The sequence below is a fragment of the Arachis hypogaea genome, chromosome 10, assembly GCF_003086295.3.
Source record: "Arachis hypogaea cultivar Tifrunner chromosome 10, arahy.Tifrunner.gnm2.J5K5, whole genome shotgun sequence".
In the NCBI taxonomy this organism is placed as follows: Eukaryota; Viridiplantae; Streptophyta; class Magnoliopsida; order Fabales; family Fabaceae; genus Arachis; species Arachis hypogaea.
In genome coordinates this window covers 13,244,288-13,270,089 of record NC_092045.1, presented here as the reverse complement: position 1 = coordinate 13,270,089, position 25,802 = coordinate 13,244,288, and the positions used below count along the sequence as shown (strand labels likewise).

Here is a 25,802-nt window from a genome sequence, read left to right as displayed (position 1 = left end):
TTGTTGAAACCTTGTTGAGGTCTCTGTTGATCCTTTCATGAGAGATTTGGATGATTTCTCCATGAAGGATTATAGGTGTTTCTATAGGGTTCTCCCATGTAATTCACCTCTTCCATTGAAGGGTTCTCAGGATCATAAGCTTCTTCTTCAGATGAAGCATCCTTAGTACTGCCTGGTGCAGCTTGCATTCCAGACAGACTTTGAGAAATCATATTGACTTGCTGAGTCAATATTTTGTTTTGAGCCAATATAGCATTTAGAGTATCAATCTGAAGAACTCATTTCTTCTGATTCGTCCCATTATTCACAGGATTCCTTTTAGAAGTGTACATGAATTGGTTATTTGCAACCATTTCAATGAGTTCTTGAGCTTCTGCAGGCGTCTTCTTCAGATGAAGAGATCCTCCAGGAGAGCTATCCAATGATATCTTAGACAGTTCAGACAGACCATCATAGAAGATACCTATGATGCTCCACTCAGAAAGCATGTCAAAAGGACACTTTCTGATCAATTGTTTGTATCTTTCCCAAGCTTCATAGAGGGATTCACCTTCCTTCTGTCTGAAGGTTTGGACTTCCACTCTAAGCTTACTCAATTTTTGAGGTGGAAAGAACTTTGTCAAGAAGGCATTGACTAGCTTTTCCCAAGAGTTCAGGCTTTCTTTAGGTTGTGAGTCCAACCATATTCTAGCTATGTCTCTTACAGCAAAAGGGAATAGCATAAGTCTGTAGACCTCAGGGTCAACCCCATTGGTCTTAACAGTGTCACAGATTTGCAAGAATTCAGCTAAAAACTGATGAGGATCTTCCAATGGAAGTCCATGGAACTTGCAGTTCTGTTGCATTAGAGAAACTAATTGAGGCTTAAGCTCAAAGTTGTTTGCTCCAATGGCAAGGATAGAGATGCTTCTCCCATAGAAGTCGGGAGTAGGTGCAGTAAAGTCACCCAGCACCTTCCTTGCATTGTTGGCATTGTTGTTGTTTTCGGCTGCCATGTCTTCTTCTTTGAAGAATTCTGTTAGGTCTTCTACAGAGAATTGTGCTTTAGCTTCTCTTAGCTTTCGCTTCAAGGTCCTTTCAGGTTCAGGGTCAGCCTCAACAAGAATACTTTTGTCCTTGCTCCTGCTCATATGAAAGAGAAGAGAACAAGAAAATATGGAATCCTCTATGTCACAGTATAGAGATTCCTTGAGGTGTCAGAGGAAAAGAAAAATAGAAGTGAAGAGGTAGAAGAATTCGTACTTAGAAAGATAGAGTTTGAATTGCACATGTTAGTCCATAAATAGAAGGATGTGAGAAGAGGGGAAGAAATTTTCGAAAATTAAAGTGAATTAATTAAAAGAAATTTTGAAAAATGGTAATTGATTTTCGAAAACCAAGAGTGGGAAAGAAATTAAGTGATTTTTGAAAGAGATTTTGAAATTAGAAATCAAAAAGATATGATTGAAAACTATTTTGAAAAATATGTGATTAAAAAGATATGATTGAAAAGTTATGGTTTTAAAAAGATATGATTGAAAAACAATTTAAAAAGATTTGATTTTTAAAATAATGACTTGGCTAACAAGAAAAGATATGATTCAAACATTAAACCTTTCTCAACAGAAAATGCAACATTCTTGAAATGTTGAATCAAATCATTAATTGTTAGCAAGTATTTTTGAAAATGGAAAGAAATTGATTTTGAAAATATATGATTGAAAAGATATGATTTGAAAAAGATTTGATTTTGAAAAATTTTGAAAACTTGAAAAAAAAAAGTTGAATTAAAAACAAAATCTTCCCTCTTGTGCCATCCTGGCGTTAAACGCCCAAAATGGTATACATTCTGGCGTTTAACGCCCAGAATGGTATACATTCTGGCGTTTAACGCCCAAAATGCTACCCTTTTGGGCGTTAAACGCCTAGCCAGGTGCCCTGGCTGGCGTTTAAACGCCAGTTTTCCTTCTTCACTGGGCATTTTGAACGCCCAGCTTTTTCTGTGTAATTTCTCTGCTGTATGTTCTGAATCTTCAATTCTCTGTATTATTGACTTGAAAAGATACAAATTAAAATTTTTTTTGGATTTTTAATGATGAGAAAAAATCAAAATGCAACTAAAATCAAATAAACAATGCATGCAAGACACCAAACTTAGAAGTTTGTATACTACTGACACTAACAAGTTGAGAATGCATATGAGAAACAACAAAACACTCAAGACAAGAGAATTTAAAGATCAGAGCAAGTAAATCATCAAGAACAACTTGAGGATCAATGAAGACACATGATAAATGCGAGAAGAATAGAAACATGCAATTGACACCAAACTTAAAATGAGACACTAGACTCAAACAAGAAATATTTTTGGTTTTTATGATTTTGTAATTTTTTTTTGTTTTTTTCGAAAATTATATGGAGAAGAAAATAAAGAGATTCAAAAGTTTTAATAAGAATTCCAGGAATCATGCAATGTTAGTCTAAAGCTTTAGTCTAAAGGAATTAGACATGGCTAGCCAAGCTTCAGCAGGACATTGCATTCAAGAGCTAAATTGATGAAGATCAATCAGCTTTGGTGATGATAAGAACATCACCTTGAAACACTAGAATTCATTCTTAAAAATTCAGAAAAATACCTAATCTAAGCAACAAGATGAACCGTCAGTTGTCCAAACTCAAACAATCCCCGGCAACGGCGCCAAAAACTTGGTGCACAAAATTGTGATCATCAATGGCGCCATCAACATGGTACGCTCAATTGCAATCTCAACTCTTTTATCACAACTTCGCACAACTAACTAGCAACTGCACTGGGTCGTCCAAGTAATAAACCTTACGCGAGTAAGGGTCGATCCCACGGAGATTGTTGGTATGAAGCAAGCTATGGTCATCTTGTAAATCTCAATCAGGCAGATTCAAATGGTTATGAATGATTTATGAATAAAGCATAAAATAACGATAGAGATACTTATGCAATTCATTGGTGATAATTTCAGATAAGCGTATGGAGATGCTTTGTCCCTTCCGTCTCTCTGCTTTCTTACTGTCTTCATCCAATCCTTCTTACTCCTTTCAATGGCAAGTTGTATGTTGGGCATCACCGTTGTCAATGGCTACAGTTCCGTCCTCTCAGTGAAAATGTTCAACGCGCTCTGTCACAGCACGGCTATTCAGCTGTCGGTTCTCGATCATGTCAGAATAGAATCCAGTGATTCTTTTGCGTCTATCACCAACGCCCCACAATCGCGAGTTTGAAGCTCGTCACAGTCATTCAATCCTTGAATCCTACTCAGAATACCACAGACTAGGTTTAGACCTTCCAGATTCTCTTGAATGCCGTCATCAATTCTAGCTTATACCACGAAGATTCCGATTAAGGGATCCAAGAGATATCCACTCAATCTAAGGTAGAATGGAGGTGGTTGTCAGGCACATGTTCATAGGTGAGAATGATGATGAGTGTCACAGATCATCACATTCATCAAGTTAAGGAACAAGTGATATCTTAGAACAAGAATAAGCTGAATTGAATAGAAGAACAATAGTAATTGCATTAATACTCGAGGTACAGCAGAGCTCCACACCTTAATCTATGGTGTGTAGAAACTCCACCGTTGAAAATACATAAGAACAAGGTCTAGGCATGACCGAGAGGCCAGCCCCCATGATCTAAGATAGCATAAGACTACTCAAAGATAGCTACCCAGATGTCTAATACAATAGCAAAAGGTCCTATTTGTAGAGAATTAGTAGCTTAGGGTTTACAAAGATGAGTAAATGACATAAAAATCCACTTCCGGGCCCACTTGGTGTGTGCTTGGGCTGAACATTGAAGCATTTTCGTGTAGAGACTCTTCTTGGAGTTAAACGCCAGCTCTTGTGCCAGTTTGGGCGTTTAACTCCCATTCTTGTGCCAGTTCCGGCGTTTTACGCCAGAATTCTTGAGCTGACTTGGAACGCCTGTTTGGGCCATCAAATCTCAGGCAAAGTATGGACTATTATACATTGCTGGAAAGCCCATGATGTCTACTTTCTAACGCAGTTAAGAGAGCACCAATTGGGTCTCTATAGCTCCAGAAAATCTACTTCGAGTGCAGGGAGGTCAGAATCCAACATCATCTGCAGTCCTTTTCAGCCTTTGAATCAGATTTTTGCTCAGGTCTCTCAATTTCAGCCAGAAAATACCTGAAATCACAGAAAAACACACAAACTCATAGTAAAGTCCAGAAAAGTGAATTTTAACTAAAAACTAATAAAAATATAATAATAACTAACTAAAACATACTAAAAATATACTAAAAGCAATGTCAAAAGCGTATAAATTATCCGCTCATCAAAGACCATCCATGAGGTGGTCAAACGAGATCTACATGTAAATGGTCTCTCTGTAGACATGATACATGACAGAGCATAATGGCGTCGTTTAATTCATGTAGCCGACCCCACTTAGTGAGACAAGGCTTTATTGTTGTTGTTGTTGTTTTGTTGTGTATCAACCTTAATTAATAATTTAACATGATATACAAATAAAATATATGCATCTCATTGTTTAAATTAATTAGTTAAATATTCTTTAAAGAATAAAATTTACAAATAACATCATGATATTATCTTATAATGGGTAGCATTCTCACACCAAAAATACTAACGTCACGCTTTCTAATGTCATTACTCATTATGCATATTTAATTCTCTTTTCTGAAAATATTTTAGGAAAATACATTTTTTAATTTGGACTTATATGAAAATTGACATTTAATGACTAAAATTTAGTAATTATCAATCATTTTAATAAATCTAATTTATATATCTTTTATTGTTTATATCAATTTTAATTAATATGATTTGCAAATAAAATATATACATCTCATTGTTTAAATTAATTAGTCAAATATTCATTAAGAAATAAAATATATAAATAATATCATTATATTAGGTGGAATTCTAGCGTTAAAAAAGCTGATGTGATGCGTTTTGGTTCCAAGATGCATACCTCTCTTTTTCTAGAATATTTTAGAGAAGTATCTTCTTTAAAATTATACATGTAAATTCTGTTAAAATCAGTAAATAATTAGTCAATAAATTGAATTTTAATTAGAAAAATTAAAATGTAAATCCAATAATGAAATAGGATAGACCTCTTCAAAATGATAATTTTGACACCAATTTTAAAAAATTTGGCCTAAAATTAGACCGGATAAACTGAACCGGTTGAACCAAGTCCAAACCGAGCCCGTGGGTCCAATAGGCCCATAACTAAAAAGGGGCAGAAGCATCTCCTTCCCCATTCAGCTAAGAAAACACGCTAAATACAGCAAGGGGGAGAGGAGAGCTCCAACCCTCACCTTTACTTCAATCCACTGTAACTTCCCCGTTTGAGCTCTGATCGCCGTACAATTTGCGGCAATGCGTTTAGCGCGTCGAACTCTACGTTTCTATCGGATCAAATTTACGGGTAAGCCACAATTCCATATCATATTCTCTACCCCCTTTCTATTCTTGAAATTGAGCCCTTGTAGTGAGATTTTTTGCCAATTTGGTGTTCTAGGTTCGATTTAGCTTGCGAAACTTATCGGATTTGAGGTCCTCTGTGCATGGGTAAGGTAAGGAGACCGAAACCCTATCTAAAAATTTGAATTGGTGCATTAGATATTGAATTAGGTATATGTATATGTTGTATATTTGTATTAGGTAGTGTGTTGTAATTGGAACTTGTCATTGTGGACATTTGGAGGCTTGGTGGAGGATTGGTGCATGCTAAGGCCTTGGTGTTTTTTTTTTTGAGTTGCGGGGACTGTGTGAATAGCTTGAGTGGTTGCCTTGGACCAAACGTGGTGATCGGCCAAGGTATGGTTTAGGTTTCGCGCATTTAATATATAAACATCTGTGAAAACTTAGGCTAGAGAACTAAAGGATAAGTTGAAATGGTTAAATGTGTTAAATGATAAGTTTTTGTGATGTTATATATATATATATATATATATATATATATATATATATATATATATATATATATATATATATATATATATATATATAACGATGATGGATGAAGGATTTATGATTATGGCAATGTAATGATATGGTTGAGATTGAGTGCGTGGTGTTTATTTGGATTTGTTGGTATTGACATAATGAATAATGTTGTAATGATGATGGAAGCATTTCATGATGATGACAATACGTGTATATAGAGTAATATGTTAGTTTGTGACTAAAACATGTAAAGTTGGGTGAAATGTGATGTTATTGAGCTAAGGTTGCAAGAATTGTTGTGCTATGGTTAAAGGCTAGTTATATTGATGGTTATGATATGTTTAGTTGAGTGAAAATGAGTTTTGAAAGGAAAATGTGATTTTGGTAAAAATGGGGTTTGGTATTGTTACGGACCGCCCTAGGCCCAGTCCGCCTACTCGCCGGGTCGGAGCGCCACCTCTGGCTCAGACCCAAACCAACAATAAAGGAACCCTACGGGTCGGTCTTCGGTTACCCGACCCAGGCAGCATACGGCCACGCTCCCTGTACGGACCAAACCACCTAGCTGAAACGGTCGGGTCGGAGTCATCGGGACCAAACCCGAATCCCCGACCCCGACGGCTAGGACCACCAACGCTTCCCCACGTGATCAGGAGCAGCACAAAGCATCTTAGACAGTGGACCAGGTCACTTTTAGGCCCACCCAGCACGGTATATAAGGGGAGAGGTTAGCACTCTCCCTAAGATACGTCACATCCTTACCTAATTCTGCCACCCCCTAGTACGGACTCTGACTTGAGCGTCGGAGTGTCCTTGCAGGTGGCCACCCCCACTCCATTCAGCCTCTGATGTAACCAGCACACGTAGCTTCCCTCGCTCTACGCCCGTACGGGACTTCCCTCTCACCAGCTCATCACCCACCGACAACCCGGGATAACTAGGTAACGAACATTGGCGCCGTCTGTGAGGAACCCGGGGCAGACATGGAGCGACCCATCACTTCAGAGGAGCTCCGCGAAGGAGGCGAGGCCCATTTGAGCAGAGCGAGCTCGACAGCCCACGCTGTCAAACACCCGAGACCATCTGTTCAACCCAATCAAATGTATACCCAAACCCCCGAAAGGTGCTCCTTAGGGGGAACCGGAGCCGACAGCGCCAAGATCATGCAGGAACTCAATCACAGAGTACAAAACCTCGAGCAGGAGTTGGCGGCGAGAGGCCAGTCCCACAAAAATGCTGGCCACTCACACGGCGGCACGAGCCGGCCCCACGCCCACACCCGCTCCCCCTCTCGCGCACAAGAAAGCCAGGGTAGAAGCCTGACGAGGCACGAGGAGGCCCACACACAAGCAACATCCAGACCCACTCGAAGCAGGTCGGAAAGCCGTTGGGGGTCCCAGAAAGAGAAGGCCAAGAGACAGGAAGACCCCGTCATGATGGGAGCGACCCCCTTTCACCCGTCAATCCTCAAGGTCTGGCTTCCGAAAAACTTCGACAAACCGACGGACATGAGGTATGATGGGACCAAAGACCCCCAAGAGCATGTCACAGCCTTCGAAGCAAGGATGAATTTGGAAGGGGTAGGCAATGCGGTTAGATTCCGGGCATTCCCTGTAACGCTGGCCGGTCCAGCGATCCGATGGTTCAACACACTCCCACAAGGGTCCATCACAACCTTCGCAGACATATCTCAGAAGTTCCTAGCCCGGTTCATGACACGCATAGCCAAAGCAAAACACCCAATCAACTTACTGGGGGTCACCCAAAAACTTGGGGAGCCGACTAGGAAATTCCTAGATAGGTTTAACGACGAGTGCTTAGAGATCGACGGCCTCACAGATTCAGTTGCTAGCCTATGCCTAACGAACGGCCTACTAAACGAAGACTTTAGGAAGCACCTCACAACCAAGCCCGTGTGGACCATGCAGGAAATTCAAAGCGTCGCTAAGGAATACATCAACGATGAAGAAGTCAGTCAGGTTGTAGCAGCCAACAAACGGCAGCTCCCTAGCTCATCAACCCGATAGGGCCCCCAAACCGACAGGTACAAAGAAGCTCCCAGAGATAGAAACCTAAACAAACCACCCAAGCACCCACGGATAGGAAGGTTCACGAACTACGTGGCATTTACGGCACCCATAGTAGAAATTTACCAACAAATTGTAGACAAGGGGATCCTGTCAAGGCCTAGACCACTGAAAGAGAGAACGGGAGGCAACAAGAGCCTTTACTGCGGTTATAACAAGGGGTTTGGGCACAAGACCCAAGACTGCTTCGACCTCAAAGATGCCTTGGAACAAGCCATCAGAAAAGGAAAGCTGAGCGAATTTTCCCGGCTCATCAGAGAGCCGAGGAGGCGGGAAAGGGAATGCTCCGAGGAAGGACGGAGCCGAACTGTCAAGCCAAGGCAAGAACCGTCAGGAGATGCCGGAAACCCCCCAACTTTCGTGGTTAACATTGTGGTCGGACGAGACATCCCCCCCAAATCCAAGTCGACAGTAAGAAAGGACACCTGGGTACTCTCCATTTCGACGGATGGACCTGCCACCAGCAAAAGGCACCCCACAATCTCCTTTGGTCCAGAAGATAAATGGTTCAACGACCTTCCCGAAAACCCCCCATGGTCGTTACAGCAATGGTCGGCACAGGATTAGTCAGACGCATCCTCGTCGACACAGGAGCCGACTCTAACATCCTGTTCAAAAACATGTTCGATGCCATGGAACTCAAGAAATCCGACCTCAAAAACCACCAACACGGAGTCATGGGACTAAGTGACAACTACATCAAACCCGACGAGACGATTACCCTCCCAATCAGTCTAGGAACTGGTGACACTAGGAAATTGGTTATGGCAGATTTCGTAGTCCTTAGAGACTTCTCTGCCTATAACATCATCCTAGGGAGGAAAACTATCAATGAATTCTCAGCTGTAATATGCACCAAGTTCCTGACGATGAAGTTCATAACAGACAAGGGAATGGTCGGTTCCATAAGAGGAGACCTAGAAACGGCAGTCGCCTGTGACAGCGCCAGTCTCTCCTTAAGAAAATAGTCTAAAAGGGCAGCTGGCATGTTTCTAGCAGATCTAGAAGTCAGGATGGAGGACAAACCAAGGCCCGAACCAGAAGGGGACATGGAAAAGTTTCAGATAGGGAAGTCGAAAACCAATTTACCTTCATTAATAGGAACCTACCCCACGAGCTCAAGGGCCCCCTCATAGAAATTGTTAGGGCAAACAGCGACCTCTTCGTATGGACCCCATCAAACATGTCGGGGTTGGATCCCGAGGTCATATCTCACCGGCTAGCCATAAAGCCCGAGGCCAAACCGGTAGTCCAACAGTGAAGAAAGATGTCACAAGAAAGAGCTGAAGAAGTCGCCAAGTAAACTGCAGGACTGCTAGAAGCAGGGTTCATCAAAGAACTTGAGTACTCAACATGGCTATCCAATGTTGTCTTAGTCAAGAAGGCCAGCGAAAAATGGAGGATATGCGTAGATTACTCCGACCTGAACAAGGCATGCCTAAAAGACTCTTTTCCCATCCCCAACATCGACACCCTAGTGGACTCAGCAGCGGAATATCGTTTTCTCAGTTTCATGGATGCCTATTCCGGTTACAACCAAGCCCCGATGCACCAACCCGATGAAGACAAGACAGCCTTCATAACACCAGGGGGCACCTATTGCTACAAGGTAATGCCCTTCGGGCTGAAGAATGCAGGGGCCACCTACCAAAGGCTGATGAGTAGAGTCTTCCACGACCTCATCGGCAAAACGGTAGAGGTATATATCGACAACATCTTAGTAAAGACAGCAGAGCCGAGCAATTTGATAAGCGACCTCCAGGCCGTCTTTGAGGCATTGAAAAAATTCAAAATGAGGCTCAATCCACTTAAATGCGCATTCACCATAGAAGCAGGAAAATTTCTAGGGTTCATGATAATACAAAGAGGGGTAGAATTCAACCCGGACAAATGCAAAGCCATTCTCAAAATGACAAGCCCTAGATGCATCAAAGATGTACAACGGCTCACCGGGAAGCTCACGGCTCTGTCTCGGTTCCTCGGAGCCTCAGCTAAAAGGGCCATCCCATTATTCAACTTAATGAAGAAAGGAATCACCTTTGAGTGGACCTAGGAGTGCAAAAAGGCGTTCAACCATTTTAAGAGGATACTCTCGGGGCCTCCTATACTCATCATGCCCAAAGAAGGCGAGCCCATATACTTGTATTTGGCCATGACCATGCAAGCAATGGCGGCAGTCCTAGTCAGGGAGGAGGACAAGACCCAGTGCCCAATATACTTCATCAGCAAAATACTTCAAAGGGCAGAGACAAGGTACACCAAATTGGAAAAGCTACCCTACGCCCTACTAATTTCATCAAGAAGGCTAAAACAATACTTCCAAGGGCATACAATCATCCTGAGAACTGACCAAGCCATCCGACAAGTCCTCCAAAAACCCGACCTGGCGGGAAAAATGATGGCATGGGCAGTGGAACTATCCCAATATGATTTGTAATATGAACCAAGGCAAGCAATCAAAGCCCAAGCCATGACGGACTTCCTCGTAGAGATCACAGGAGAAACTCCCAACCTATCGAACACACGATGGAAACTCCACGTTGACGGAGCATCCAACCAAATGTTTGGAGGGGCCAGAATTATCCTCGAAAACTCGGCAGGAGTAGCCTTCGAACAATCCATTTAGTTTGAATTCCCAGTCTCAAACAACCAGGCTGAGTATGAAGCCTTGATAGGGGACTAATGCTAGCCAAAGAAGTCGAAGCATCAAGGGTGGAAGTCAGCAGCGACTCCCAAGTCGTCACCTCCCAAGTAAACGGCAGCTACCAAGCTAGGAATGCGCTGCTACAAAAATACTTGGAAAAAGTAAGAGAGCTATGCAAAAGTTTTGACGAAGTCACAATCCAGCATGTTCCCAGAGAAAGAAACGCCCGAGCCGGCCTCCTTTCCAGGCTCGCAAGCACCAAACCCGGCACGGGGAATAGATCCTTGATCCAAGGACTAGCAACGGAACCTACAATCATCTTGTGCACAGCTCAAGCGCCAAACCCCCCTCATGGATAGACCCCATCTCTCGATATCTAGAACATGTAGAAACATCCCTTGACAAAAAGGAAGCACAAGCCATTAAAAGGGAAGCTCCTAAGTACACAATCATACAAGGGCAGCTGTACAAGCGAGGGCTCCACCAGCCCCTACTCAAGTGCCTGCGCCCCGACCAAACGGACTACATCCTAAGGGAAGTACACGAAGGGTATTGTGGTCACCATATTAGGGGAAGATCTCTAGCAAGAAAAATCATTCGAGCAGGATACTACTGGTCCACAATGATGTCAGACGCCCGAGAATTTGTAAAAAAATGTAAAAAGTGCCAAGAAAATGCCAGCTTCCACAAAGCGCCTCCCGAGGAGCTCAGTCTAATGATGGCTCCCCGACCTTTCGCCCAATGGGGAGTCGACCTCTTGGGGCCATTCCCACCAGGGCCCGGGCAAGTAAAGTACCTAATAGTGGCCATAGATTATTACACCAAGTGGGTAGAAGCAGAACCACTAGCCAGCATAACCGCAGCAAATTGCCAAAAGTTCATGTGGAAGCAAGTGGTCACAAGGTTCGGGATCCTGGAAGCCATCATATCGGACAACGGGACACAATTCACTGACAAGAAGTTCAAAGGGTTCCTAGAATGACTAAGGATTAAGCAGAAGTTCTCCTCAGTAGAACACCCCCAAACCAACGGGCAGGTCGAGGCGGCCAACAAAGTCATCCTAAAAGGGCTAAAGAAGCGACTTGAAGGGAAGAAAGGCTCAAGGGCAGACGAACTTGCCTCAGTCCTATGGTCATACAGAACCACCCCCAATCATCTACCAGTGAAACCCCCTACTGGCTCACCTACGGGGTTGACGCCGTCATCCCAGTCGAAATCGGGGAACCAAGCCCGAGGTTACTCCTCGAAGGAGGAAGTGAGGCGATCGAAAAAGACCTGGCCGATGAAACGAGGGAGATGGCCCACCTAACGGAAGCGGCAATAAAACAAAGAATAGCCCTTAGGTACAACGGCAAAGTGTTGAAAAGGAGTTTAGGAGAAGGCAACCTGGTCTTACGGCGTAACGACATAGGACCGCCAATCCCAGGAGAGGGCAAGCTGGCCGCAAACTGGGAGGGACCTTACAAAGTAAGAGAAGTCCTCGTCAAAGGGGGTTACAAGTTGGAAAAGCTGGATGGAAACGAGGTGCCGAGAACATGGAACATGGCAAATCTCAGGAGATTCTACTCGTCAGAAGGGGCGACCGCATGACTTCAGCCCCTCTATGGTCCACCTTTACTTTCTCCTATTATGTCTTATGCAAATCATATTGATAAACCCATATTTTGTGATATATTTTGTGCTTAGTTTGAGTGATTTATTCAATCCTTCACCCACTTATTCACATTAATTGTATGGTTTTACCTTCCCTTCCTTATTATGTGATGTATGTAAAAAACATGTTTCCTATGCTTTAAAATTAATTATTTTAATTACCTTTATTTCCATTCGATGCCGTGATTAGTGTGTTGAGTAGTTTCAGATCCTCTAAGGTAGGAATGACTTAAAGGATGGAAAGGAAACATACAAAAATGGAAGGAAAGCACAAAACGGAGTTTCGAAGAAACTGGCAGTGACGCGGCCGCATGGACGACGCGACCGCGTGCCAAGAGCGAAGAAGCAGCGATGCGGCCGCATGACTGACGTGACCGCGCATCTTGAGCCAGTCGCATACGACGCGGCCGTATGACTGACGCGACCACACGACAAGGAAAACTCCAATCGACGCGACCGCGTGACCCACGCGGATGCGTGACAGAGGCCACGCACCAGAAATTACAGAAAACGCTCATAGTGGATTCTGAAGCTCTTTTTGGCCCAAATCCAAGTCCAGAAGGCATAGACCAGAGGTTATGCAGTGTGGGAATGCATCTATTCAAGAAAAAAGGGGAATTTTTAGTCATTTTCGATGATTTAGGTTTAGATGGAGAGAGGTTCTCTCCTCTCTCTTTAGTATTAGGATTTAGGACTTCTCTTAGTTTTAAGAGTGACTCTCGATCCCAGGTTCAATGTTCTTTTACTTTATATTTATCTCTTATTCTCAGATACTTTAATGCTTATATTAGTTATGTTGCCTATTTGGCTTATGCCACATTCATGATGATTTTCTTATTTAATGTTATTTGAGGTATTTCAGTTTAATATTGCCTTCTTTTATTTATGCCATTGACTATTCCCAATCTGAAGACATTTTCATTCCAGTAGAATTAATTTACTTTTCCCTTTTTGGTCTTGGTTTAGAAATCAGTAACTCAGGAGTTATCTTAGCTTAACATAATTGATAACTGTTATCTTTGCTAATTGAATTGAATTTTAATAATCCCAATCTTTTCTTAGGAAATAAATAGGATTCAAAGGTCAAATTAATTAGTCCCTTGACTTTCCTTTGCTTTAGCAAAGGTCAACTAAGTGGAATTAAGATTCAACTTTCATTATTATTGATAAGAATAACTAAGTCTGGACTTCCAATCTCTCATACCTTGCCAAAGGATTTGCTTTACAGTATTTATTTATTTTAATTGTCATTTAAATTATTTGCCATACTTATTCCTCATTCTCAAAACCCCAATTTACAATCTCCATAACCAATAATAAGAACATACCTCCCTACAATTCCTTGAGAAGACGACCCGAGGTTTTATACTCGGTTATCAATTTTAAAGGGGTTTGTTACTTGTGACAACCAAAACGTTTGTACGAAGGGATTTTTGTTGGTTTAGAATTTATATCTACAACGCGAATATTTTTATAAAATTCTTTACTAGCAAAAATCCTAACGTCAAAATGGCGCCGTTGCCGGAGAATTGCAAATGTGTGTTTTATTATTGGTTATTGTAAATATTTTTCAAAAAAGATTATATTTTTTCTTTTACTTGTTTATTTGCTTTCTCCTTTTCCCCTTTATTTCTGATAACTACTATGAATTCTCACCCCTCTCGCTTTGAGTTTGGTTCTAACTTTGTTGAAGGAAATAGAAACCACAGCAGGAATATGCATCAAGGTCAGACCAATCAAGGATGGATGGAGCCAAGAGGATCTAATCAACCCTTTAGGCAACAACACCCTCCAAGATATCATGGACAACGACCATTCTACAATGCATACCCAACTGATAGATTTGGTGGACTGCCTTGTAGCTACCAACAAGCTCCACCTTGTGCTCAGAGACCATCCTCTCGACATAACTTCGAACCACCACACTCACAAGCTTCTTTTCACCATTCACTACCACATGATCCTTATCCACCCCAACACCAATCCAATTACTCCCAAGAACCACCACTCCCCTATACACCATGTTCATATCCATCAAGCCCAGAATCACAGGTTCGCCTCGAAGAATCAGTAAAACAATTTAATGCAACCCTTCATCAACTGGAGCAAGCAATAAATCAATTATCTTCTAGACGTTCAGACACTCAACAGACTCCCATGGCTTCATGTGGAGAATCTAATGAAGAACACAGCACGAAGAAGACACTAGAGACTCCAGTGGACAACATAGAGTATAACTTTGTACTGGAACAAGTAGAGGATGCTGTCATTGCAGAAGAAGAAGAGTTGGTTGAAGATTTAGGAGATGCCGAACCGCCACCTGAATCCAAAGTTGTGGATAACTCCGTCGAGGATGTTACAATTGATGCTAAAGAGGATGTTGCGCAACCCCCAATGCAGATATCTTATGAAGAACTAGACAGAATTACCCAAGACATATGTTTCTTTGATGATGATAGTCACCAGTCAAGTCCTCCTAGTGATGAACTTACAGCCGCAAGTGAATTCTCTGAGACAGAAGAATCTTCCCCAAGTGAATACGAAGATGATGCAGAGGTCGACTTTTCTCAACCTCCTATTTATGACTCAAGCGATGAGGAAGATATGGAAGACTTTGACCAGAACATGGCTGGAATAGAAAAGGTTTGCAAGGAAGTGGAGGAATCCACTGAAGACCACAAGGGAGTAAATCTTGCAGAACCACTGGAAACCCTGCTCCCAAGGCCATTACCACCCAATACGGACTTCAAGTGGGTAAAATCCTTGACTCTTATCTTTATTTTTCCACTTGAATATGGTTTGCTTGAAACATATGGCCAGCTTAGAGTTCTTTGCGGCTTTAAGAGAAAAAGGAAAATGACTCGCACTCAGCGCTGGTATGCAAGATCCAATGAGGTTTCGCACCTCAATTTGAGGTGCAGAAGTTGGTGTCAAGCTCACTTGATAGGGTCTTGGAAAATGTTTGGTCATCTTAGTGAGAATCTAATTTCCAAACCGCCCGAATGGAAAAGTATAGATCAAAACAAAGGCGAATTTGGAACCAAAGTTTGGGATCCTGGAAAATACTCTGATATTCATCACCCCGGGAGTCTGAAAATCTGTTTGAAGCTGCTCAGAAGCTTCACATGCCTAGTTTGGGACCCCGGAGGCTATTGGCATTTCAAGCATTGGTGGAGATTTTTGGATGAATTTATACATAAGCCACCATAACAGGAAGCTCATCAAATGTTCAACTTAAGGACTTTAACTAAAAGTGCTAGGTGGGAGACAACCCACCATGGTATGATCGTTCCTTCCTCATTTTTATTTGTTTTCAAATTTTATTTTATTTTATTGTATTGAACATGGGGTTTTGCATAACATTAATATTGGCATTACATTTTGCATACCTGCATAAAAAAAAGGGCGTGGGACGCGACCGCATCACTCATGCGATCGCGTCAGTTGCAACAGAACACCCTCCACGCGTCCGCGTTATCCACGCGGTCGCGTGACCTGGAAATCAGCGTAAAAGATCCAACGCCTAGAAAGTTGGGCTGGAATCATGTAGCCATTGTGCGTTTCGCACAAAACACCCACGCGATCGCATCCCTGACGCAATCGCGTCACATGCACAAACATTAATCCCACACGACAGCGTGAGCGACGCGATCGCGTCGGAGGATTGCACACCACCCAAAAGGAGACAGAGAGTTGCGCTGACATGACGTTGGAATCATGCGTTTAGCACAATTTCCAGCCACGCAATCGCATGCCTCAAGCGATCGCGTCAACCCCATTTCACCCCAGCCACGCGACCGCGTGCTCCACGCGATCGCGTGGATTCAAATTATAACCCTCTGTCATGCGAACCCTATCAGTCGCGCACCCCCGAAACCCTATCCCCCTCTCTTCCTCTCCACCACCCAACCACCACCCAGCCACCGCCACCGGCCACCACCGCCCCCGTCGACCACCCAGAACCCACCGCCACGCCATCCCCTTCCTTCTTCCCCCTCTTTCTTCTTCTCTTCTCTCCTCTTCTCCCTCCACCGCATGGACGACGCGACCGCGTGCTAAGAGGGAAGAAGCAGCGACGCGGCCGCATGACTGACGTGACCACGCATCTTGAGCCAATCGCATACGATGCGGCCGCATGACTGTCGCGACCGCGCGACAAGAAAAACTCCAATCGACGCGACCGTGTGACCCACGTGGACGCGTGACAGAGGCTACGCACCAGAAATTGTAGAAAATGCTCATAGTGGATTCTGAAGCCCTTTTTGGCCTAAATCCAAGTCCAGAAGGCATAGACCAGAGGTTATGAAGTGTGGGAATGCATCCATTCAAGAAAAAAGGGGAATTTTTAGTCACTTTCGATGATTTAGGTTTAGATGGAGAGAGGTTCTCTCCTCTCTCTTTAGGATTAGGATTTAGAACTTCTCTTAGTTTTAGGAGTGACTCTTGATCCCAGGTTCAATGTTCTTTTACTTTATATTTATCTCTTATTCTCAGATACTTTAATGCTTATATTAGTTATGTTGCCTATTTGGGTTATGCCACATTCATGATAATTTTCTTATTTAATGTTATTTGAGGTATTTCAGTTTAATATTGCTGGTGCACGAAATTCCAATCACACTTTTGCAATCCCGCACAACTAACCAGCAAGTGCACTGGGTCGTCCAAGTAATACCTTACGTGAGTAAGGGTCGATCCCACGGAGATTGTCGGCTTGAAGCAAGCTATGGTTATCTTGTAACTCTTAGTCAGGATATCAATAATTATCAGGGTTGATTGTAAAAAGCAAAATAACATGAAATAAGTACTTGTTTTGCAGTAATGGGGAACAGGTTGAGGTTTTGGAGATGCTCTATCTTCTGAACCTCTGCTTTCATACTGTCTTCTTCTTCAAGCACGCTAGGCTCCTTCCATGGCAAGCTGTATGTAGGGTTTCACCGTTGTCAATGGCTACCTCCCATCCTCTCAGTGAAAATGTTCAACGCGCTCTGTCACAGCACGGCTAATCATCTGTCGGTTCTCAATCGGGTTAGAATAGAATCCAGTGATTCTTTTGCGTCTGTCACTAACGCCCAGCCCTCAGGAGTTTGAAGCTCATCACAGTCATTCAATCTTTGAATCCTACTCAGAATACCACAGACAAGGTTTAGACCTTCCGGATTCTCTTGAATGCCGCCATCAATTCTAGCTTATACCACGAAGATTCTGATTAAGGAATCCAAGAGATATCTACTCAATCTAAGGTAGAACAGATGTGGTTGTCAGGCACACATTCATAGTTGAGAATGATGATGAGTGTCACGGATCATCACATTCATCAGGTTTAGGAACAAGTGATATCTTAGAATGGAAGCAAGCATGATTGAATGAAAAACAGTAGTAATTGCATTAATCCATCAAGACACAACAGAGCTCCTCACCCCCAACCATGGGGTTTAGAGACTCATGCCGTAGAAGATACAATGAGAAATGTGTAAAGTGTCATAAGGTAAAGATACAGTGTCAAAAGATCCTATTAATAGTGAACTAGTAACCTAAGGTATACAGAAATGAGTAAATGACGTAAAAATCCACTTCCGGGGTCAACTTGGTGTGTGCTTGGGCTGAGCATTGAAGCTTTCATGTGTAGAGACTTTTTCTGGAGTTAAACGCCAGCTTTTATGCCAGTTTGGGCGTTTAACTCCAATGTTTGTGCCAGTTCCGGCGTTAAACGCCGGGAATTCTAAAGCTGATTTGCAACGCCGGTTTGGGCCATCAAATCTCAGGCAAAGTATGGACTATTAAACATTTCTAGAAAGCCCAGGATGTCTACTTTCCAACTCAATTAAGAGCGCGCCAATTGGGCTTCTGTAGCTCTAGAAAATCCACTTTGAGTGCAGGGAGGTCAGAATCCAACAGCATCTGCAATCCTTTTCAGCCTCTGAATCAGATTTTTGCTCAGGTCCCTCAATTTCAGCCAGAAAATACCTGAAACCATAGAAAAACACACAAACTCATAGTAAAGCCCAGAAAAGTGAATTTTAACTAAAAACTAATAAAAATGTAATAAAAACTAACTAAAATATACTAAAAACATACTAAAAACAATGCCAAAAAGTGTATAAATTATCCGCTCATCACAACACCAAACTTAAATTGTTGCTTGTCCCGAAGCAACTGAAAATCAAAATAGAATAAAAAGAAGAGAATATACTATAGACTCCAAAATATCAAAGAAACTTAGCTCCAATTAGATGAGCGGGACTAGTAGCTTTTTGCTTCTGAACAGTTTTGGCATCTCACTTTATTCTTTGAAGTTCAGAATGATTGGCATCTATAGGAACTCAGAACTCAGATAGTGTTATTGATTCTCCTAGTTAAGTATGATGATTCTTGAACCTAGCTACTTTATGAGTCTTGGCTGTGGCCCAAAGCACTCTGTCTTCCAGTATTACCACCGGATACATATATGCCACAGACACATACTTGGGTGAACCTTTTCAGATTGTGACTCAGCTTTGCTAAAGTCCCCAATTAGAGGTGTCCAGGGTTCTTAAGCACACTCTTTTTGCCTTGGATCACAACTTTATTATTATATTATTTTTTTCTTTTTTTTCATTTTTTTTTGTATTCACTGCTTTTTCTTGCTTCAAGAATCAATTTGATGATTTTTCAGATCCTCAATAACATTTCTCCTTTTCCATTATTCTTTCAAGAGCCAATAATTTTAACATTCTTAAAACAACAAATTCAAAAGACATATGCACTGTTCAAGCATTCATTCAGAAAACAAATAGTATTGTCACCACATCAAACCAATTCAACTAGTTTCAAAGATGAATTTGAAATCCTGTACTTCTTGTTCTTTTGTGATTAAAGAATTTTTCATTTAAGAGTGGTGATGGATTCATAGGACATTCATAGCTTTAAGACATGAACCTTAAATTTTATTAATCATGAATTAAGAACAAGACTCAAAAATAGATATAAGATAAGACTAATAGTAATAGAAAACAAAAATTTAAATAGACTCCTAATGATAGAGGTTATCACAGAGTTAGGACTCAACAACCTTGATTTTGAGAAGTGGATGCTCCCTCAACTTGTGGGGTATTTGACCCTTCAAGGGAGAGCTTTTGGCGCTTCAACTCCTGTAGCTCACGCCCCTGCTTCTCTTGTTCCTTCAGCAATTTGCAGAGCATGCAGTTTTGATTCTATTATTCTTCCTTAATTTGTTCCATAGCTTCTTGCAGCTTGGCAACAGATGCTTCTAGACGAGTCCAGTAGTCAATTTCAGGAAGTTCAGGGAGGAACTCCTGCGCCCTCCTTTTGATAGAGTTATCTTGCATTTGTCCTTCCATTGACCTCTTGGTGATTGGGTGCTCAATTGGGATGAATTCATCTACTCTCATCCTCACCCCAGCATCTTTACATAGCAAAGAGATTAAGCTTGGGTAAGCCAGTTTGGCTTCAGTGGAGTTCTTGTTTGCAATTGTGTAAATCTCACAAGCAATCAGATGATGAATCTCCACTTCTTTTCCCAGCATAATACAATGAATCATCACTGCTCTCTTGATAGTAACCTCAGAACGGTTACTAGTGGGCAAGATAGAACGCCCTATAAAGTCCAACCAGCCTCTTGCAACTGGTTTGAGATCTCCCCTCTTGAGTTGGTTTGGGACACCTTTTGAATTGGTCATCCACTTGGTTCCAGGGAGGCATATGTCCTCTAGAACTTGATCCAACCCCTTATCTACTCTCACCATTCTCCTATTAAAGGATTTAGGATCATCTTGTAGTTGAGGTAATTTGAAGACCTCTCTTATTTTATCCAGATGGAAGTAAATAATTCTCCCTCTAACCATGGTTCTGTAGGTATGAAAAGCAGTTCCAGTCATTCTCTGCTTATCTGTTAGCCACAGATTTGAGTAGAATTCCTGAACCATATTTCTCCCAACCTTTGTCTTAGGGTTGGTTAGAACTTCCCATCCTCTGTTTCGAATTTGCTCTTGGATCTCTGGATATTCATCTTCTTTCAGATCAAATTTAACTTCCGAGATCACTGACCTTAGACCCATTATTTTGTGGTAATGGTCTGCATGTTCTTTGGTTAAGAACTTCTCTTGACCCCAAAGGTCTTTTGGAGCATTCTCTTTCTTGCCTCTTGAGTTGGTTTGTTTTCCTTTGGGGGCCATGATCTTGATGAGCCTTAACTTAGTGATCACGGAAAAACACACCAAACTTAGAGGTTTGCTTGTCCTCAAGCAAAAGAAAGGAAAGAGGAGAGAGATGAGGAGAGCAAATTCGAATGGTGGGGAAGGGGGTATGGCTGAACATATATTTATAAGGAAGGGAGAGAGAGTTCGAAAATTTTGAAGGAGACTTGAGAAGATATGGGAAGAAATTGAGAGATATTTGAGGTTTTTTTTGAAGATTTGGAAAGGATTTGAAAGAGATTTGAAGAATGATTTTAAATTTGAAAATTTGAAGGTGAATGATGAAAGTTTAAAATGTATTATTGTAGAAAATTATGGATTAAAACAGGAAAGTTTGAAAAAAATTTAAGTGGAAAGCGAAATCTCTGTCTCCCACCTTTCTGGCGTTAAACGCCCAAATGTTGGCCAATTTGGGCGTTTAACGCCCAGCCAGGTGCCCTGGCTGGCGTTAAATGCCAGAAACCTCTTCATCACTGGGCGTTTTGCTAAATGCCCAGAATGCTGCACACCTGGCGTTAAACACCCAGAATGGTGCCCATTCTTGCGTTTAACGCCCAAAATGGCACCTTTACTGGTGTTAAACGCCCAGAATGGTGCTCATTCTGGCGTTTAACGCCCAAAGTACCCCCTACTGGCGTTATTTCACCAGCAAGCTCCTTTTCTTTGTTTTTTGCACTGAATCCTTCTGTAACTCTGTGAATTCCTTCAATTTTGATGATTGCCCTTTGAGAATATGTATCAAACTTTGATTTAACAAAACAGATAACCTGCTAATGACTGGGTTGCCTCCCAGCAAGCGCTTCTTTAATGTCTTTAGCTGGACCTTCACTGAGAATCATTCAAGCCTCAGTTTTTGAGCATTCTTGCTCAAAATTGCTTTCAAGATAATGCTTGATCCTCTGTCCATTAACAATGAACTTTTTGTCAGAATCAGTATCCTGAAGCTCAACATATCCATATGGTGACACTCCTGTAATCACATATGGACCCCTCCACCAGGATTTAAGTTTTCCTGGGAACAGTCTGAGCCTAGAGTTGAAGAGCAGAACTTTTTGTCCTGGCTCAAAGACTCTGGATGACAACTTCTTGTCATGCCACTTCTTTGCCTTTTCTTTATAAATTTTTGCATTTTCAAAGGCACTGAGTCTAAATTCATTTAGCTCATTTAGCTGGAGCAATCTTTTTTCACCAGCTAACTTAGCGTCCAGGTTTAGGAATCTGGTTGCCCAGTAGGCTTTATGTTCTAGTTCCACGGGCAGATGACAGGCCTTGCCATACACAAGTTGGTATGGAGAGGTTCCTATTGGAGTTTTGAATGCTGTTCTGTATGCCCACAGAGCATCATCCAAGCTCTTTGCCCAATCCTTTCTACGGGAAATTACAGTCCGTTCTAGGATTCTTTTTAGCTCTCTGTTAGAGACTTCAGCTTGCCCATTTGTCTGTGGATGATATAGGGTTGCCACTTGGTGGCTAATTCCATATCGGACCATAGCAGAGTACAGCTGTTTATTGCAGAAATGAGTGCCCCATCACTGATTAGTACTCTGGGAACACCAAACCTGCTGAAGATGTGTTTCTGGCAGAATTTCAGCACGGTCTTAGTATCATTAGTGGGTGTAGCAATTGCTTCTACCCATTTAGATACGTAGTCCACTGCCACCAGAATGTAAGTGTTTAAGTATGATGGTGGGAACGGACCCATAATGTTAATACCCCATACATCAAACAATTCAATCTCTAAGATCCCTTGTTGAGGCATGGCGTATCCATGAGGCAAGTTACCAGCTCTTTGGCAACTGTCACAGTTACGCACAAACTCTCGAGCGTCTCTATAGAGAGTGGGCTAGTAGAAGCCACATTGGAGGACCTTAGTGGCTGTTCGCTCACTTCCGAAATGTCCCCCATACTGTGATCCATGGAATGCCACAGGATCCTTTGTGCTTCCTCTCTGGGTACACATCTGCGGATCATTCCGTCTGCACATCTCTTAAAGAGATATGGCTCATCCCATAGTTAGTACTTGGCATCTGAAATTAATTTCCTTTTTTGCACCCTGCTGTACTCCTGGGGTATGAACCTCACAGCTTTGTAATTTGCAATATCTGCAAACCATGGAGCTTCCTGAATGGCAAAAAGTTGCTCATCTGGAAATGTCTCAGAGATCTCAGTAGAAGGGAGGGACGCCCCAGTTACTGGTTCTATTCGGGACAGATGATCAGCTACTTGATTCTCTGTCCCTTTTCTGTCTCTTATTTCTTTATCAAACTCTTGCAGAAGCAACACCCATCTTATGAGCTTGGGTTTTGAATCCTGCTTTGTGAGTAAGTACTTAAGAGCAGCATGGTCAGTGTAAACAATCACCTTTGATCCCACTAGATAGGATCTAAACTTGTCAATGGCATAGACCACTGCAAGTAACTCTTTTTCTGTGGTTGTGTAATTCTTCTGTGCATCATTTAGAACACGGCTGGCATAATAAATGACGTGCAGAAGCTTGTTATGCCTCTGTCCCAACACTGCACCAATGGCATGGTCACTGGCATCACACATTAATTCGAATGGTAATGTCCAGTCTGGTGCAGAGATGACTGGTGCTGTGACCAGCTTGGCTTTCAGGGTCTCAAATGCCTGCAGACACTGTGTGTCAAACACAAATGGTGTGTCAGCAGCTAGCAGGTTGCTCAGAGGTTTTGCAATTTTCAAAAAATCCTTTATAAACCTTCTATAGAATCCTGCATGCCCCAGAAAGCTTCTGATTGCCTTAACATTGGCAGGTGGTGGTAATTTTTCAATTACCTCTACCTTTGCCTTATCCACCTCTATTCCCTTACTTGAAATTTTGTGCCCAAGGACAATTCCTTCAGTCACCATAAAGTGACATTTCTCCCAGTTTAAAACTAGGTTAGTCTCTTGGCACCTTTTCAGAACAAGTGCTAGGTGGTTAAGACAGGAGCTGAATGAGTCTCCATATACTAAGAAGTCATCCATGAAAACTTCCAGGAATTTCTCCACTATATCAGAGAAGATGGATAGCATGCATCTCTAAAAAGTTGCAGGAGCATTACACAGACCAAAAGGCATTCTCCTGTAGGTAAACACACCAGAAGGGCAAGTGAATGCTGTTTTCTCTTGGTCCTGAGGATCTACTGCAATTTGGTTGTAACCTAAATAGCCATCCAAAAAGCAGTAATAATCATGATCAGCTAGTCTTTCTAGCATTTGGTCTATGAATGGTAAAGGAAAATGATCCTTTCTGGTGGCTGTATTGAGCCTTCTGTAGTCAATACACATACGCCACCCTGTAACTGTTCTTGTAGGAACCAGTTCATTTTTTTCATTATGAACCACTGTCATGCCTCCCTTCTTGGGGACAACTTGGACAGGGCTCACCCAAGGGCTATCAGAAATAGGATAAATAATCCCAGCCTCTAGTAATTTAGTGACCTCTTTCTGCACCACCTCCTTCATGGCTGGATTTAGCCGCCTTTGTGGTTGAACCACTGGTTTGGCATTATCCTCCAATAGGATCTTGTGCATGCATCTTGCTGGGCTAATGCCCTTAAGATCACTTATGGACCACCCAAGAGCTGTCTTGTGTGTCCTTAGCACTGCAATCAGTGCTTCCTCTTCCTGTGGATTTAAAGCAGAGCTTATGATCACTGGAAAAGTGTCACCCTCTCCCAGAAATGCATACTTCAAGGATGGTGGTAGTGGTTTGAGCTCAGGTTTGGGAGGCTTATCCTCTTCCTGAGGAATTTTCAAAAATTTTTTTGTTTCCTCTGGTTCCTCCTGATCAGGCTGAACATCCTTGAAGATGTCCTCTAGTTCTGACTCTAGACTTTCAGTCATATTGATCTCTTCCACCAAAGATTCAATAATGTTAGCGCTCATGCAGTCATTTGATGTGTCTGGATGCTGGATAGCTTTGAAAGCATTCAACTTGAACTCATCCTCATTGACTCTCAGGGTTACTTCCCCTTTTTGTACATCAATAAGAGTTCGTCCAGTTGCTAGGAAAGGTCTTCCTAGGATGAGAGTTGCACTCTTGTGCTCCTCCATTTCCAGCACTACAAAGTCAGTTGGAAAGGTGAATGGCCCAACCTTGACAATCATGTCCTCAATTATGCCTGATGGATATTTAATGGAGCCATCAGCAAGTTGGAGACATATCCGGGTTGGTTTGACTTCTTCAGTCAACCCAAGCTTTCTGATAGTGGATGCAGGTATTAGATTGATACTTGCTCCAAGGTCACACAGGGTTGTCTTGGTGCAAGCACCTTCTAATGTGCATGGTATCATAAAGCTTCCTAGATCTTGAAACTTTTCTGGTAAGCTTTTCAGAATGACTGCACAGCATTCTTCAGTGAGAAACACTTTTTCAGTTTCTCTCCAATCCTTCTTATGACTTAAGATCTCTTTCATGAACTTAGCATAAGAGGGTATTCGCTCAAGTGCCTCTGCAAACGGAATCTTTATTTCAAGAGTCCTTAGATAGTCTGCAAAGCGGGCAAATTGCTTATCCTGTTCCGCTTGGCGGAGTTTCTGAGGATAAGGCATCTTGGCTTTATATTCTTCAACCTTAGTTACTGCAGGTTTATTCCTTACAGAAGTGGTTGGAGAAGCCTTTTTAAAGGGGTTACTATCAGCACTCTCAGGTGTCTGATTCCTCATTGGCGTTTGAATGCCAGGATTGGGTGAAGAATGGGCGTTTAACGCCAACTTTCCCCTTTTTCTGGCGTTTGAACGCCAGAACTGGGCAGGGAATGGGCGTTTAACGCCAGCTTTTCTCCCCTTTCTGGCGTTTGAACGCCAGGAGTATTCCTCTCTGGGCTCTTACTGTCCTCAGAGGGATTTTGAGCAGTGGTTTGGTTATCCTCTGTCAACTGTTCCTTTCTTGGCTTTTTGCTACTTTGAGCAGTGTTATTCAATGTCTTCCCACTTCTTAGTTGAACTGCTTGGCATTCTTCTGTTATTTGTTTAGATAACTGCTGTTTTGTCTGATTCAACTGTGATTCTATGTTCTTGTTAGCAATTTTAGTTTCTTGGAGCATCTCTTTAAATTCGGCTAACTGTTTTGTCATCAGGTGTAGTTGCTTATTAAGCTCAACCATCTGTTCTTGAGGATTAGGATCAGTGGCTACTGCCATAACTTCTTCTTTTGTAGAGGACTCATTGCTAGAGTACAAATGTTGATTTCTAGCAACAGTATCTATAAGCTCTTGAGCCTCTTCAATTTTCTTCCTCATATGTATAGATCCACCAGCTGAG

At 42.2% G+C, this 25,802-nt stretch overlaps 1 protein-coding gene and 1 non-coding gene across 2 annotated transcripts; both read left to right on the top strand.

The window, feature by feature from the left end:
- The first annotated feature begins 482 nt into the window (after positions 1-482).
- On the top strand, positions 483-590 carry LOC112719390 (small nucleolar RNA R71). The gene has a single exon (XR_003161693.1). It is a non-coding gene; the product is annotated as a small nucleolar RNA R71 (small nucleolar RNA).
- An 11,224-nt stretch (positions 591-11,814) lies between these two features.
- LOC140175588 (uncharacterized) lies at positions 11,815-12,276 on the top strand. Its single transcript, XM_072204104.1, has one exon. It carries the CDS (start codon positions 11,815-11,817, stop codon positions 12,274-12,276), a length of 462 nt encoding a protein of 153 aa, XP_072060205.1.
- The last annotated feature ends 13,526 nt before the right edge of the window (positions 12,277-25,802 follow it).

Excerpts from the sequence above, each read along its gene's own strand:
- LOC140175588 (XM_072204104.1), top strand. The coding sequence starts at position 11,815 with ATGGTCATACAGAACCACCCCCAATCATCTACCAGTGAAACCCCCTAC.